General features: G+C 36.1%; 1 protein-coding gene across 1 annotated transcript in view; it reads right to left on the reverse strand.

The window, feature by feature from the left end:
- LOC150102843 (uncharacterized) overlaps nucleotides 1–16,694 on the reverse strand; it is an 836,492-nt gene that overhangs the window by 616,841 nt on the left and 202,957 nt on the right. Inside the window, exon 6 of the mRNA XM_090397955.1 lies at nucleotides 4,897–5,001. Coding sequence (XP_090254081.1) covers nucleotides 4,897–5,001 — 105 coding nt within the window. The remainder of the gene's footprint in view (nucleotides 1–4,896; nucleotides 5,002–16,694) is intronic.

Below are 16,694 nucleotides of genomic sequence, written 5' to 3' on the forward strand. Positions count from 1 at the left end.
ACAAATATCAGAATGGGGAACTGGACAATGAGACTTATTTGTGCCTGTGGTCCCACAGACGTTGTTGCTTTAGAGAAACAAAACAAAAGTTGTTGCTTTAGAGAAAGCAACTGACACAATGAAAAAGGAAAAGTTGGTCCTTGTTGGGATCTAAATAGCAGAGTAGGAAATGATTGTCAGACATACAAAAATAATTTGGGAAAATTTGGAGAAAATAGCAAAGCTAATAATAATGGCAAATATCTGTTGGATTTCTGCTCAGGACATGGACTGGTTATTACTAACACCACGTTCCAACATAAAAATGTGCACAAATTCACATGGAGAGAAGAAGAAAGATATAAGAAAACTCATTGACTATGTTATTGTTGACAGCGATGTTTTCTCCCTGGTACAGGATACCAGAGTGTACAGAGGATTTGAAACTGGAAGTGATCACTATTTAGTCTTGAGCAGGATAAAACTGAATTTCATATTGAAAAGAATAACATGTAAGAAAGTTTTAAAGCGAATAAAAGTTGAGCAACTCTCAGATGTGAACTGTAGACTAAAATACGCAAAGATTATTGAAGAAAAAATGAAAGAGTTTGAGAACAGGAACCAAACCTTGGAGATTCAGTGGCAAGCCTTGAAGAAAACCCTGACTGATTCAGCTAGAGAGGAATGTGGTGAAGTTGTCTGCAAGGATAGAAAAATTAGAACTCCCTGGTGGACACAGGAAGTTAAAGAGGCAGTGAAGGAAAAGAAGAAAGCATATCAAAAGTTTCTGACAAATAAGTCAGCTTGTGTTCTCAGAGAATACAGAGACAAATGTAAGAACTCTAAACACTGTGTAAAACTAGCTAAACAAAAGTCATGGGAGGACTTTGGCAAGAACATAGAAAATAAATATCAAGAAGATGGTAAGATATTCTGGAGGTTGTTGAAGAAGCTTAGAAATGGGGGGGAAAGTGTGCTGTAAAAGGAGTTAGAGATGATAAAGGTGACATGAAAACAGGAGAAAAAGATATCCTTTAAGTATGGAGCAGTGATAGCACAGTGGCAAAAAACACTCAACAGGCATTACAGTCAGAAATACATATCCATACTTGACGTAGAAAAAGCCATCAAAGGCTTGAAATGTGGAAAGGCAGCAGGAGTAGATGATATTCGACCAGAAATGCTGGTATGGTGGTATAAAAATCTTACGGTGGCTGCACAGCATAGTTCAGAAGGCCTAGACAGTGAGACGAATTCCTGATGATTGGAGTAGAGCTCTAATAGTACCCATATATAAAAAGGGAAATAAAACTGAATGTGAGAATTACAGAGGTATTTCCCTACTGAGTGTTCCTGGCAAGATTTATGCCAGTATACTTGAGAACCAGTTGAGAAGAATTGTGAAAGGAAAGCTTGGTGAAGAACAAGCTGGATTCAGGCCAAATAGAGGCAGTCAGGAACAGATCTTCACTTTACGACAATTAGTTGAGAAAGCATGGGAACATAACAAAGATCTGTATTTAAGTTTTGTCGATCTGGAAAAGACATATGACAAGGTGCCAAGAGAGAAGCTATTCAATATGCTACAGTTATATGGTGTCAATGGGACATTATATCAAGCAATAATTAGTCTTTATTTGAGTTGCAAGTCAGCAGTTAATTGAAGGAAGTACAGGAAGATGGTTTAATGTTAAATCTGGTGTGAGACAAGGATGTACATTATCCCCTCTGTTATTTATTATCTATATGGATCACATTATGAAGAAAAGTGGTATTAAACATGATATCAGAATTGGAGATGTTAATGTCAGCTCTTTTGCTTTATGTGGACGATGTTATACTTCTAAATAAATCCGCTACAAGTTTGCAAGATTACCTGAATAAAATGAATAACTGCTGTAATAATAGATATGGTATGAAGGTCAGCAATAAAAAGACAAAGACAATGAAAATAGGTAGAATCGTTGAAAATGTCAACCGTGTTTTGAATGGGGAACCTGTGGAAAAAATAAACCTACTTAGGCACGATTTTTAGTGAAGATGGTAAATTAAATATGGAAATAGACAACAGAATCACAAAGCTGGTATTGTAGGAAGTCAATTGAATAAATTCATATGGAATAAGAGAGAAATTAGTCAAAACACAAAATTAGCTGTATACAAGACAGTGTTAAAACCAGTTTTAACTTATGGATCTGGGAACTGGGTCAGAAATAAAACACTTGACCAAAGACCAGAGTCCGTAGATACGAGAGTCCTGAGAAAGATTAGAGGCATGAACAGATGGCATCAATGGCAATATCATATTAAAAACGAGGATATTAGGAAAGAACTTGACATTGTCAGCATCCAGGAATGCGTTAACAGAGCCAATCTCAGGTGGTATGGTCACTTGAACAGAATGGGAGGAAAGATTAGCAAAACAAGTGTTCTGTGTTCAGGTTGGCAGGAAAACGACCCTGAGGAAGACCAAGATATAGGTGGATTGATATGATAATGATGATGGAGTCTTGACAAGTAACAGACTGATTTGGAGGAAAATTGTAGATAGGAAGTTAGTAATGAGGTAAATTTTCATGAAATAGCATCATATCATATCCTGTCATATCATATCATATCATATAAAAATCATCATCATCAAATTCCTGACATGTAATGTCAGGAATTTGATGATGATGATTTTTCAATTGGCACGTATGGCAAAATAATTGTGCTTGTTCATGTTATTCACAGAATGCTTTCTAAGATTTAAGTGTACCCACTGATCAGTTCAGATTAAATGTTATTTAAAGGGGCTTTAAAAAAAAAAACGTATTCGAATATGCACTACTACATCAAATTTACCATCTTTCATTTCCATATAAAATATCAGAGTTTTGCCATTGTTACATTTATGCATTTTCAAAATTATGCCATTGCTGGTGTGAAATAAAATTCGCTGTTTAGTTTGCAACTCCCCTGTTAATTAGACACCTGAAGAAGTTTCAAAATGTATACATGTTCAGTCTATAGAGCAACGTTTCTCCAGACTATGCAAAAAATAAAAATGCAATACACACACACACACATATATATTTATTTATTTAAAAAAATAGAAAAATGCTTAATCTGACTTGCCATAATAATGGTAGCGAACGCATTTTTTATGTTCTTCCAGGCAGATGTAAACAGATCTTTCTGTCTACCCATAATAGGACACGTCATAGTCACAAGGCTCTTCATACATTCCAGGGTATGCTAGATGAAGTTTATCCTTAGGAGAGCAGATCAGAGTTGCTAATTTACATGATGTTTGAAAGTGGTGTGAAGGCCATGTTTTATTAGTACTTTGATTATCTTTTAATACAATAGAAATTTTAATATAAAATACTTACCACAGCTATGTACACCCCCTAGTGTGGTTATTCTTTGTTGATGATGTATTTGCCATTTGGCCTCACGGACAGGACATTTTGGATGCTTTTATCACCTACCTAAACAGCCGATACCATAAAATCCTTCAAAGTAGAAAAATAATCTAATAATAGTTTACCTTGTCATGACAAATCAGTCACTTGCCTTTAAAATGGATCACTATCTTTTCCATTTACAGAGCCAACACACAGGAAGATATCTACATAAACAATCACATCATCATCCACCCAACAGTATGGTATTTTAAACATGCACGCATACATGTGTTTAAAATACCATATTTAAAATACACAGAGAGAGAGAGCCAGGGACATTTGTTCTAATGATACAGCTCTGTCTACAGAACTCAAATATCTGTACCGTACTTTCTTAGCCAATAGCTACAATTCCTATAAAACAGATAAAATACTACATAGCCCCATTACTCCTATAAATTAAAGATGCCAAAAAATTATATTTTCTTGGTTTAATCCTTTATTAAAATGTAAGCAAACAAAGTTTGCACGTGAAGTAACTTCACAACTCGTATATATGAGTAATGAAGTTACTTCACGTGGAAACTTTGTTTGCTTACACTTGGATAAAGGACTAAACCAAGAATATAATTCCTTGGATTCTTTAATTTATAGTATAACCAAGTGGAAAAACTTTAAAAACCCATTACTCCTCCCTTCTCTAATACACAGTAGCACAATATTACCATTCCTATTCCATATGTCAGACATAATCAGAAAAAATAGCCAAAGTTCTAATGAAACATGACCTTCGCACCACATTCAAACTTCATGTTAAATTAGCAACTCTGATCTGCTATCCTAAGAATAAACTTCACATTCTAGCATATCCTGGAGGGTATGTAGTTCCTTGTGATTGTTACTTGGACTACTATGAGCAGACAGAAACATCTGTTAATATCTACCTGGAAGAACATAAAAAAATAGATTTGCTATCATTATTATGGCAAGTCAGGAATGGCAGACCATGCTTTGAACACTCCTTCACACAGGATTAGATGGAAGAAAACCAATGTGCTATTCAGAAGTTGTTACAGATCTGAAAGATTATTTTCTGAGCCAGACATGGTTAGGAAAGAATTTTCCTAACCTGAACAAATATGGTTACATTAATTTGCCAAAAATCTGGGAGACTGCTACTTTAAGAGCAACTCTCACATAGCTACAATAATTTTTTTTTTTTATTTACAACATTAGAGGGTGCCAAATTAGGACTTTGGATCTTTTGTCTGTTACAATTGCATTGTTACACTTACTGTCATGTATATATGCTGTGTTGTGTTCTGATGATGCTGATTTGAAATTCATCAAAATATAAGTTAATAAAACATTTTTTTTTAATATAAAATAGTTCACTTGGTGTTGTTAATACCATTAAAAAAAAAAAAGTCGTGAACATTAATTGCTAACAATCTGGCAATTTATGCATTTGAAAATAAGCAACACTTGAAAATCAAAATTTAAGAAATTAAATGGAGTTTTCATTTACCTCCTTCCCATTTTCAGCAAAGATGGAAAGATCAGAGAAATAGCCCTCTTCTAAGGCACACAGGAAGGAAAACGGAAGGTCATGTTTTGAGTCACTATTAGATACCTAAATGATATAATGAATTTAATTTAAAAAAATAAATAAACCATCTTACTATACAAATGTGAATTTTGAGATAATTGGTTTGGATATATAGTATTTTAATATCACTTCAATTAAAAAAAAAAACTGCAGGTACGTTCCTCACGCCAATGACCACATTGTTCTCGGCTTCCTCTCCATTCCACCAACATACTGCTTAACTAGCTTACTGTCTGTAAAATATAGCATTCTTCCAACAGCATCAAGCTCTTTGATACTATATACATATACGTGTGTGCGTGTGAACACATATATGTATATATATATATATATATATATATATATATTTAAATATTAATCACACAAACAAAAGACTGTTACCAATATTACATTAACACCATTAGTAGACAAAGTTTTATATATATATATTTTTTTTATTTTTTCATTTTTTTAATATAAATCAGAAACTTTGCCCTAAACATCAAACATGAAATGTTTTCAGGCCACTTCAGGACTCCAATAAGCATGGTGGTAGTTTCACATTATTATTATCATCAAGAGAAACCTCCAGGGAGTCAGAGACTCATCGTGTGAGGCCACATACCACAAACACCAGCAATCATACTTATTCTTGAATTCATTCACACTGCTTGCACCTCACAACATCCAATGGCAATCCATTCCAATCACGCACGATATTCTGAGAGAAAATCTAGCCTTCACCCCCTTTTTAGCAGGCTTCATTCTAAGCTTCCAAATATGCCCTCTCATCCTCTTCCCACTCACCATAAATTAAAAAATTTCATCAATTAATATCTTATATGACCCTTTCAGAAGTTTAAGTCTCAATCACATCTCCCCACTTTCCCCTGTTTGCTAGTGTCTGCAGTCTACAAATTCTCAATCTGTCTTCATAATCAGCATTCCACAATCCTGATATCATTTTAAACACTCTCCTTTGTACTCTCTCCAATATATCAGAATTGCAACAGAAACCAGACCTCCACACAATAGTGCAAGTGCGGTCTTATCAAGGCCTTGTAGAGAGGCAAAATAACATCCTTATCTTTACATGTGAATTCGTTTCAGCATTGCAATTATCTTCTGAGTTGTATTTGCAATCTTTGCCACGTGGCACTAACACACCCAGATCCCTAGCCTCATCAGTTTCTTCTGGCCTAATCCAAAAAATATAATACGACACTAGATATCTAATCATTCCGAAGTGAATGACTTTACATTTTCTGATATTGAACTGACATCCATTTTCCCATGCCCACAATTCCAGACTGTTCAAATCATTCCGCAAGTACTGCATATCAGCAGCATTCCTGATTACCTTACCTGATTTGACAAGCAACATATAGCAAATAGCTGTATGTCGCTTGTCAAATCTTTCCCAATATCATTAATGTACAGATTGAATAACAGTGGAACAAGCATGGATTCTTGTGGTACACAACTAGTTACCTTAAATCTTGAAGACTTACATCCCACGTATACCACTTTTTGATATCTGTCAGACAGCCATCCTCTTATCCATGCTAATATTCTATAACCCCAAACCAATTTTCCCCAATTTATGCAGCAGTCTACCATGCTGTATTCTGTCAAAAGCTTTAGCAAAGTATGAAGGTATCATGGTATATCCATTCCATTTGACTAGTTCAATGTCTAGACATTGAACTAGACAAGTGGAATGGATATACCATGATACTTTCATGCTACAGACAAGTCTATAACAATGCTAACATTGTTATAGAATTTGATCAAATAGCTAAAACATGACCTTTCCTTAGTAAACCCATGTTGTTCATTGCAAAGTAGAGATTCACTGTCAACCCATTTCTGAATCTGAGCCCTAACCAATTTTTCCAAAATATTCACCACCACCACCACTCCTGAGATGCTAACTAATCAATAGTTGAATACATCAGTCTTTGCACCACCCTTGCGTAATGATATTACCATACATTCCTGCAGAAACTTCCCTGTTCTGATATCATATTAAACAGCCTGGTCAAAGGAATAGTCAGTTCAGCTGAACACTCTTTTAGCACACATGCTGATATCCCATCAGTCCCTATTGCTGAATTCTTATTCAATTTGTGCAACAGCTCTAATACCTCTTCCTCATACACCTGCATTTCTTCATCTAGTGAAGAGGTTCCAGTGAACTCAATGTTTCGTGCACCAGTTTGATAGCTTTTAACAAAATGGGCACTCATTAACTGAACAACAACTCTCATGCCATCTAGATTTAGAAGAGTTATTCTTTCATATACATTGTTTTTTTTTTCTCGCAGCATATTATTATTAATACCTCAAGACCTCATGGAGTCAAAGACTCATCTGGGAGGTCCTTTTATCACACACACACACACAGCTCATCATACCATGTCGTAAACACACTCAAACCCCTTGCAGACACCACACACACACACTCAGGCAAGGCATTCCAATCCTTCACAACTCTGCACGAAAAAAACCAGCCTCTCACTAGCCTACTCACACCCACTTCATACAGTTTCCAGGGATGACCTCTGGTTCTCCCCTATCTCCCACGATTTTATGTAGAACTTCTCCAGCATTGATCCTATAACAACCCCTTACCAACTTAGGTCTCTATCATATTCCCCCCCACCTCTTCCTCCGGTCCACCAGACTCTGCAAATTACATCTTCTTAATCTTTCCCTCATACTCGACATTCCAGAGGTCAGAAACTACCTTAGTCAGTTGCCTTTGGACCCTTCTAAAAACCAGGTGACCAAATCTAGGCACAATAGTCCATGTGTGTGGCCTAATCAAAGCCTTATAGAATGGAACAAGAATCTCTCTACTTCTACACGTCAGTGTCCTCCGCATCATTCCCCAAGAAGCCTTTGTGTTGTCTTCACAATTTTGGCTATGTGTCCCCTAAATTTCAGATCCTTATCCACTATCACCCCCAGATCTCTTATTTCCTCCACCACCAACAATATAGCCTCACCATGCATAAATTCTGCATGCCATCTTTGTTTTCCAAATTTTAAAACCTTACATTTTGCAACATTGAACTCGCATCCCCATTTCTGTGCCCAATCACTCAATTTATTCAAGTCTTCTTGTAAGGCCACAACATCTCCACTACTCTTCATGGTTCGTCCCAACTTTTCATCATCTGCAAACAACTGAATATCTCCCTCCATATCTTCACGAATATAATTAATATACAAGTTAAACAGTAATGGCCCTAAAAGACCCCTGAGGCACTCCACTAGTGATTTTCCTTTTCCTGGATATCGCTCCCCTATACACAACTCCTTGATACCTATCAGATAGCCAGTCTATGAGTCAGCAATGGCTTTGAAGAATTCTCCCAACCTTAACAAATATGGTTGCATTAATTTGCCAAAAATTTGGGAGACAGTTATCCTAAGAAAAACTCCTGGATAAGATCTTTTGTCTTTTGCAATTATATTATTTCACTCACTCACTGTCGCATTTACATGTGTGTTGTGCTCTGATGATGCTGAGTTGAAAATTAGCGAAATATTAGCGTTAATAAAACATCCTTGTGGATAAAAGTGTTTGTGGTGGTGTTAATACCGTGAAAAATAAGTCATGAACACACAAAATCTCCTCGACATCATTTGACATATCATGGATATGTCGACTTATTGTACTATTTGAAAGTGGAATATTTTCAATTTCTCATACTGCATCTTGTCCCAGCATTTTACTCACTATAATTTTACATTCTGGCATTATTAGGTTCTCACCAACTATGCGACTTTTCCTTTTCTGAGCAATAATTTCTGCTACCAAATAACTTGCTTCCTGAGCCTTTTCACTGACACTGAATTTATTCATAAAAACTGTATTCTGTTTCTTTCGAGATTACAATAGCGTTTTAAAATAATCAGTACTTTTATTTTTCATATCATTATGATTTTTTGTGAAATGTCTTTTCAATTTTGCTGGAGCCATTGTTTGCCACAGACAGGACACAGTGGAAGAGGACAATCGGAATCACCAGTCAATGTAAAGCCCATTGATAAGTAATTTTCATTGTAAAGACGAACCTTTTTTGTACTCATTTTTCTATTTGTGTTTTGAAATTCGGTATGAGATTCTAATTCTTCATCACTAGCTTCTTCAGAATTGTCTGGATTTTTTCTCTTCAAAAATTTCCACATTTTGACGGTTAGAAATTTCTATAAAATAAAAAATGTAAAAAAGATGATAAATCAAACTTAGACTAATAAAACCTGAAGCACAAAACATAAATAAAGGAAAACAAAAGAAATACATGGGAAAACGGGGAGAGAGCGAGAGAGAGAAAAACGGAAGAACTCCAGTATACAGTGATCGTTGTTTACATTGCGAAAAGCACTTATGTATCCTTATTCACCATTCAGAACAAATTACTGATATATTGAATTGAGAGTGCGAATATATTTACACGTTGGTAGGTTAGCTAACAGTGGTTGCCATGTAACTCAAATGGAATTGGCCTTGAAACAATAAAAATACTTAATATATGCGACACTATCATTAGAGGCATTAGTTTTTTTTTAAAAAATTGGTTAAATTAAAGGCCCGAGAAAATTAGTTTATAAAACAGATTCAGTTATGTTAGTAATATAATATTTAGTAAATTAATAAAATTATAATAGAAAAAGGATAACAAAAAGAAATTAAACAATCATGAAAAATTGGGTGGCTCCCCTTTAATGCATAAGTACCAAATAATGTAATTAATAATATTATTTAAACATTATTATTATTTATTCGAGTCTAACTTTTATAAATACATAACACCTAAATGCACAATTTGTAACGATATAACTAATAAATTGATGAAATAACAAAAATCGATTGCTCAAACTATTGACTGCAACCTGAAATAAAGGAGTAACCTTCCCAAAAATTACAATCACCGTAAAGAGGAGTTTAGCTGAGAAAACATACAAACTTTTCTGATATTAATGATATATTAATGAGTGAATACGTACCTACACACTAGAAAACACACACAGGATTGATAAGAGATCGACTGCGCTTCTCGCGTTTCTTGCTTGCACTGACTCATAAGCGACACTAACTAGCGCTAGAACTAGCTCCAGTTGCCGTATGATAAGTGGATCACGGACAGCATTGTCTCACATCCTAGTGGGAGTTAACACAACTAACGCGAATTTGAATTTATTCCTTTCAGAGAATGTTTATTACTTTCTTCCACTGTTTAAGTTCATTTGTTTGCCACTGCTATTCATTATTATTTCTCGGGGAACCCTGGTTGAGAAACGCTGGTCTAAATTGTAAAGAGGCCTCACAGGCAAGTGAGCAAGATGGTAGCAGGTCTATGGAATGAACCTTACGAGAATAGGTTTATGAGTTATAGAAACTGATTGATAGGTGGTAAATGGGTGAAATGACTGAGACATACAAATTACTGAGGGGTTTTCACGAGATTAATAGATTAATTCAGAGGAAAATTTTCAGAACGGGTCTGGTGGTGGAGAACTAGGGGTTATCCATGGAAATTGAGTAAGAGTGTGGTTAGCAAGGGTGTTAGAGTTAGGTTTTTTGCTTGGAGAGTAGTGAATAAGTGGAAAAGGTCGCCAGAGTTTCTTGGGGGGGGGTCTACCATGACTGTTTGTGAATGAGTTTAAAGCAAAGTATAACAGATACTGTGCAAATGTTCGATAGTTCTTGACATGGTGTTTAGGACCTCCCACTGGATGAGTCTAAGGACTCCTTTGGATAGCCTGTCATAATAATATTCTTGGTCGAAACTATGACGGCACCCTATACGAAAATTTTTCTTAATTCATTGATCTTTCAATTCAGAACAAATCTTGTCAGGAATGTCAAGGAGATCCTACTCTGATATTGTCCCTTGAGAAAAGTTCAGCGTTTAGTGGGAGGTTACTTTGAGTGCCATTCTCCACTCCCCAAGTGATGATTAATAAAAAAGATGCCCAATTTTTTTAGGGTATTTTGATGAGGATGACTCCTAAACAGGTTTTTTTCTTTTTCTTTCACTGATTTTGGGAATAATCTGCCAACCCCAATCCTTCTGGATAAAGAAGGGCGAAATCCTAATTGGATATTTGCCTGTGAAATGTATAATTAGAAATGATGGTTTTTGTAGATATGGTTTTTATTTGCAGACAGCAAATAAATGACGATTTGCTTTGGCCTGCTCAGCTAATTTCCTCTCGTAATTAACTTCCTAACTTGTGATGGCCACCTTTCTTGTTTGTGCTTTCTTCTCCCCATCCAATTTTATTTTATTTATTTTTATTTTTTGCAGCTCCTGTTTATTAATATCACTTGTCCGTTTATCTTTCTTTCTTTATCTATCTCCTTATCTTAAATATCACTTGAATGTTTATATGTGCTTCTAACACCTTCAATTAGTTTCTTATGCCACCACACCACTCTAAAACTACTACCCGAGTTTACCATAATCACCAGAGCTTTGAAGTTCCACATATTATTGAATTCCTCAATCTCTGGACCAGTTAGCAGCATCTTCTGCAATCTCCATCCAAACAGTTCTGCTATCCTATGACAGGTGCTTGATCTACATGAAGGATGCTGTTCTTGTGTGTTCTTTCTACTGATGGATGCCGTTCTTCTTGGTTGTTCTTATGGTCTTCTTTCCTTCAGTTTCCCCTTCATAAGTGTTAAGAGTAAGCAGTCAAGTTTACATCCAAAGTATTTGAATACTGTTGAGAATTTTTCTCTTCTCTCTCGTTCTTTCTAAAACTCTTCTGCATTTTCTCTACCCAGATCACTTTTTTATAACAGTAACTTATCTCAATGGCTTTCTATTTATCCCTATTGAATTTGGTCAGCATTAATGTTTCTGAAGCAGCAATGCAATGCTTCATATGTAGGAGTTTAGTGTTCTCTTTTCAAAAGATTTCTTTACACTACGTGCAGTGAGTGTGCTCTTCACAGCCAGGAATGCCACTGTATTCATGGCTATGGGGGATATAATTTTTTTCTGAGGACTTGGAATTCCAAATAATAAATTTCAAAACTCTTATCAATAATTAGATCTCAGCTTTGTGGTATTTTTGTCATTAGTATACATTTTGTATGTGGTATTTATCATTCTATATACTTCTACTGTTGTGTTTAAATTAGTAATCATATTTATCAGTTATCTTATTTTTATTTATTTATCTATTTTTGCAGGTTATTTTTGCTTTCTGAGATGAATGCATTGTCATGAAAATCTTAGGCTTTATCTTAACTCCACTGGCATTTACCCCTTTCCTCCCTTCTTTCTTAGAGCAGTTTCCATCATGTCAACTACAAAGATGTTAAAAAGCACTGTCATAAAAGGCACATCTGTTTGATGGCTCTCCTGATATGTACAACCCTTGCAGTTAATAAGAGAGCTGATTTTATGGCAGTTAATGAGATCTACAAATTACTCTTTATTCTCATTAATATTAGAAGGTCTACTCCACAGAATTTTTTAATCTCTCTTTCTCTCTCACACACATTCTCACACTCATTCACCTGAAGGATATCTTCACACATGCTCCTACATACACCCGATATCCTTAGTTTCCCTTGAAACGTTCTCATTCAACAACACTCTCTTTCCAGACATCTAACACCAAATCTATTGAAGTGCAAATGACTAATCATTTAAGTCCTTTCATCCATCAAATTCATTCCAAACATCTAAAAACTGCATACCATTCCTCTTATATAACTCAGATCATTTGCAATCGTGGCCCTTCTCAGTTCAGTTTCTATCATACGATGGAAAACTTTCAAAACCTTCTTTTTTTTTCTTCTTTTTTTCTTCTTCCAGCAACTCTTTCATATCCTCTCACATTCCACTCTTTTCACCTTTTGAATCACTCATTCATTTCAGACAAAATTATTAACTTTTTCACTTAACCGCTAACTAACATCTCTAATTTTTGCACTAATAAAGCATGATTTAATTATGCACTCTTCAAGCACATCTTTAATCATGGAATAACATATAATATTGCTTTTTTATGCTTCCTTTGTTACTTGATTTATTTATTTATTCGTTTGGAGTTATCACCATTCCTCGACTGGCCCCTCCCTTAGGATTGGTTGAGCCTTCCTAATGCGGGATTAAATATTTCCTCCAGTTTATCTGGGGATGAAAAACCCCAGATAAACTGGGGGAAAACCCTGCTATCCATGCCCAAGACTGACCGGCTAACTTGGCTATGGCTGAGAAAGTCCTTAAACTCCTCACGTCGTCGACAGGAATCGAACTTAGGACACTTTCCCCAGGCATATGGTTGCGGAGCACATAGTCACTAGGCTAACCATGTGGACTATCATAAATACCTACTTTTTCCCTCTCACTTCACCTTTCTTACTCTTCTCTGCTATACCAATATTAGATTTTTCATCACTAGCTCATGCTGAAAAATCTCACAAATGCACCTATTTCTTTTATTAAAAAACACATCATTATTCTCCTCCTCTTTTGCAAATTCTTTTTTGCTAACTTCCTTAGGACTTGCACTTTCATTATTTGCACTTCCTTCACTTTTACTCATTCATCTCTTCATTCTCTCTAATACTCACATTTTTTGCCTCTATTTTTGAAAGCATTTAAACCCCACTGTCTCTCTCTCTCTCTCTCTCTCTTTTGACATGAATTCATCCAGTATCCATTTTCAGTTATCAACCACAAACCTAAAGTCCCTCGTAGTGAATTGCCTGAACATAAGGAATTTGGGATGTTTGGTGAATCCCAGAGAATGATATCTTGAATGCCACTGCAATATTTTTGGCACCATTAACTGCAATATAATACTATATAAAACAGGCAAGCAAAAACACACACACACCTCGAAGACTGCAAATTAAAACTATTATAAACTAAAACCAAATTATTATTATCTTCTTACAGAGACACATTCCAATAACCATCTGCACATATCACCTAGTGAAATCTGATTTAAGAGAATGACATCAACTGCTTAGAACAAAAAACTATATTCTCAAATCTCCCATTCTAATATCAGATTTAATTGCAGTCAAAATATTAAAAATAATAGTGCAGAGAGAGAGAGAGATAATACATTTACTTGCAGCCTTATCACTACTTCAAAAATCTCACCCACTCCCTAGAAACAAAATGGATTGTCAGAAAATATCAGGAAATTGAGAAAGTGAAAATGGGCAATTCAGGGAATGTCTTGAAATGAGAGAATTCACATATTATTATTAAATATTATTATTATTATTAAACAAGACCTCATGGAGTCAAAGACTCATCTAGGAGGTCCTTTTATCTTACACACACATCTCATCATACCGTGTCTTAAACACATTCAAACTACTTGCAGACACCACGCTCTCAGGCAAGGCATTCCAATCACTCACAACTCTGCACGAAAAAACCTGCCTCTCACTCCCTTACTCACACCCTCCTTATACAGTTTCCAGGGATGACCTCTGGTTCTCCCCTGATCTCCCACTATTCTCTGTAGAACTTCTCCACCATTGATCCTATAACAACCCCTTACCAACTTGTAGGTCTCTATCATATCTCCCCTCTTCCTTCTCTCCACGAGACTCTGCAAATTACATCTTTTCAATCTTTCCTCATACTCAACATTCCAGAGGTCAGAAATTACCTTAGTCAGTCGCCTTTGGACCCTTTCCAACATCTCTTCATCCTTCTGAAAACCCGGTGACCAAATCTGGGCACAATAGTCCAAGTGTGGCCTAATCAAAGCCTTATACATTGGAACAGGTATCTCCCTACTTCTACATGTCAGTGTCCTCCGCATCATTCCCAGAAGTCTTTGTGTTGTCTTCACAATTTTGGCGATGTGTCCCCTAAATTTTAGATCCTTATCCACTATCACCCCCAGATCTCTTATTTCCTCTACTTCCAACAATATATTCTCACCAAGCATAAATTCTGCATCCCATCTTTGTTTTCCAAATTTTAAAACTTTACATTTTGCAACATTGAACTCACATCCCCATTTGCTTGCCCAATCACTCAATTTATTCAAGTCTTCTTGCAAGGCCACAACAAATTCACTACTCTTTATGGTTCGTCCCAACTTTGCATCATCTGCAAACAACTGAATATCTCCATCCAAATCTTCACCAATATCATTAATATATAAGTTAAATAGTAATGGCCCTAAAACAGACCCCTGAGGCACTCCACTAGTGACTTTCCTTTTCCTTGATATTGCACCCCCATACACAACTTGTTGATACCTATCAGATAGCCAGTCTCCAATCCAATGCACTAATCTAATATCCAACCCATCTGCTCTAGTTTGACTGTCAACTTATCATGAGGTACTCTATCAAAAGCCTTTGCGAAATCCAAGTATATTACTGTGTATCCTTCTCCTCTGTCCAAGGAAGCAGTCACTTTATTGTAATAAGTAAGTAGATTACTAAAACATGACCTCCCTTTAGCAAATCCATGCTGTCCATCAAAGATTATACCATTGTTGTCAACCCAACTCTGGATCCTAGTTCTCACAAGCTTCTCCAACAACTTAACCACAACACCTGACACACAAATAGGCCTATAGTTTGATGCTTGAGTTCGATCACCTCCTTTATGAAGTGGCACAATCTTGCCCTCCTTCCACTCTTTAGGAACTTGACCAAGTGCAAGACTCGTATTAAAAAAATATGTCAAGGCAGGTGTCAACTCTCTGGCACACTCCTTCAGAATACGTGGTGATATATTATCAAGTCCCACAGCCTTATTTACATCTAGTTTACTCAACTCCCCAAACACCTCTTGCTCACTTACAGTCAGTCTCTCCTCCCCATCATCAACTGCTCTTAATCTCTCCATGAAGTCACATTCACAAGATTGAAAGATCTTTATGAATTGCTCATTAAGTATCTCCACAACACATTCTGCAACAGCTGTCTTTATACCATTTCCTCCAATCAATGTCATCCTTCCATAATCATTCTTTCTTTTGCTGGCTACATATCGAAAGAACTCCCTAGGATTCTTTTTGGCTTCATTAGCTAACTGCTGTTCATACCTCTCTTTAGCTACTCTCACCAACCAAGTCACCCTCCTTGCCTGGTCTTTGTAGACCTCATGAAATTGGTTACTTCCACTTCTCTTATGCTGTCTCCACAATGCCTTTTTTTTCTGTATTGCATGCTTAATCTCTTTATTCATCCATCTCACACCTACCTTATTTAACCTTCTCACCCGTGGTATACATTTAGACATTGCATCTACTAAATAGTTTTTGAAAATCCCCCAAGCTGCATTGATCTCTTTTCCAGCTAACTCCTCATTCCATGCTACATCTGCAAGCTGTCTCCTGAGCTCTTCATAATCACCCCCCTTGTAGTTCCACATATACCCTTTTTTCACAGGGGTCCTTGCACTGCTGGCAACCACCCAGGTAATCACCTCATGGTCACTTTCACCAATTGGTGGATGATTTGACACCTCATTTATAATTACATCCTCCGATGAGATGACCAAATCCAAGACCCTTAATCCTCGTGTGCCCTCTGTTACATACTGTCTGAGGTAGTTATCCCTCAAAAACTCAAGAAACTCATTTTCTTTACTTCCAGTCGCTATCTCTTCAATCCAGTCTATATTGCCATAATATGCTTATTAAAGTGTTTTGTGTAAGAATATAAGTTCTCAATCCCTAATTGGGTGGTGGATTTGAGATATGCTAAAAAAAGTGTT

This window comes from Typopeltis vanoorti, chromosome 9 (genome assembly GCF_054136105.1).
Source record: "Typopeltis vanoorti isolate ZY-2024b chromosome 9, IOZ_Tvanoo_1.0, whole genome shotgun sequence".
NCBI classification, from domain to species: domain Eukaryota; kingdom Metazoa; phylum Arthropoda; class Arachnida; order Uropygi; family Thelyphonidae; genus Typopeltis; species Typopeltis vanoorti.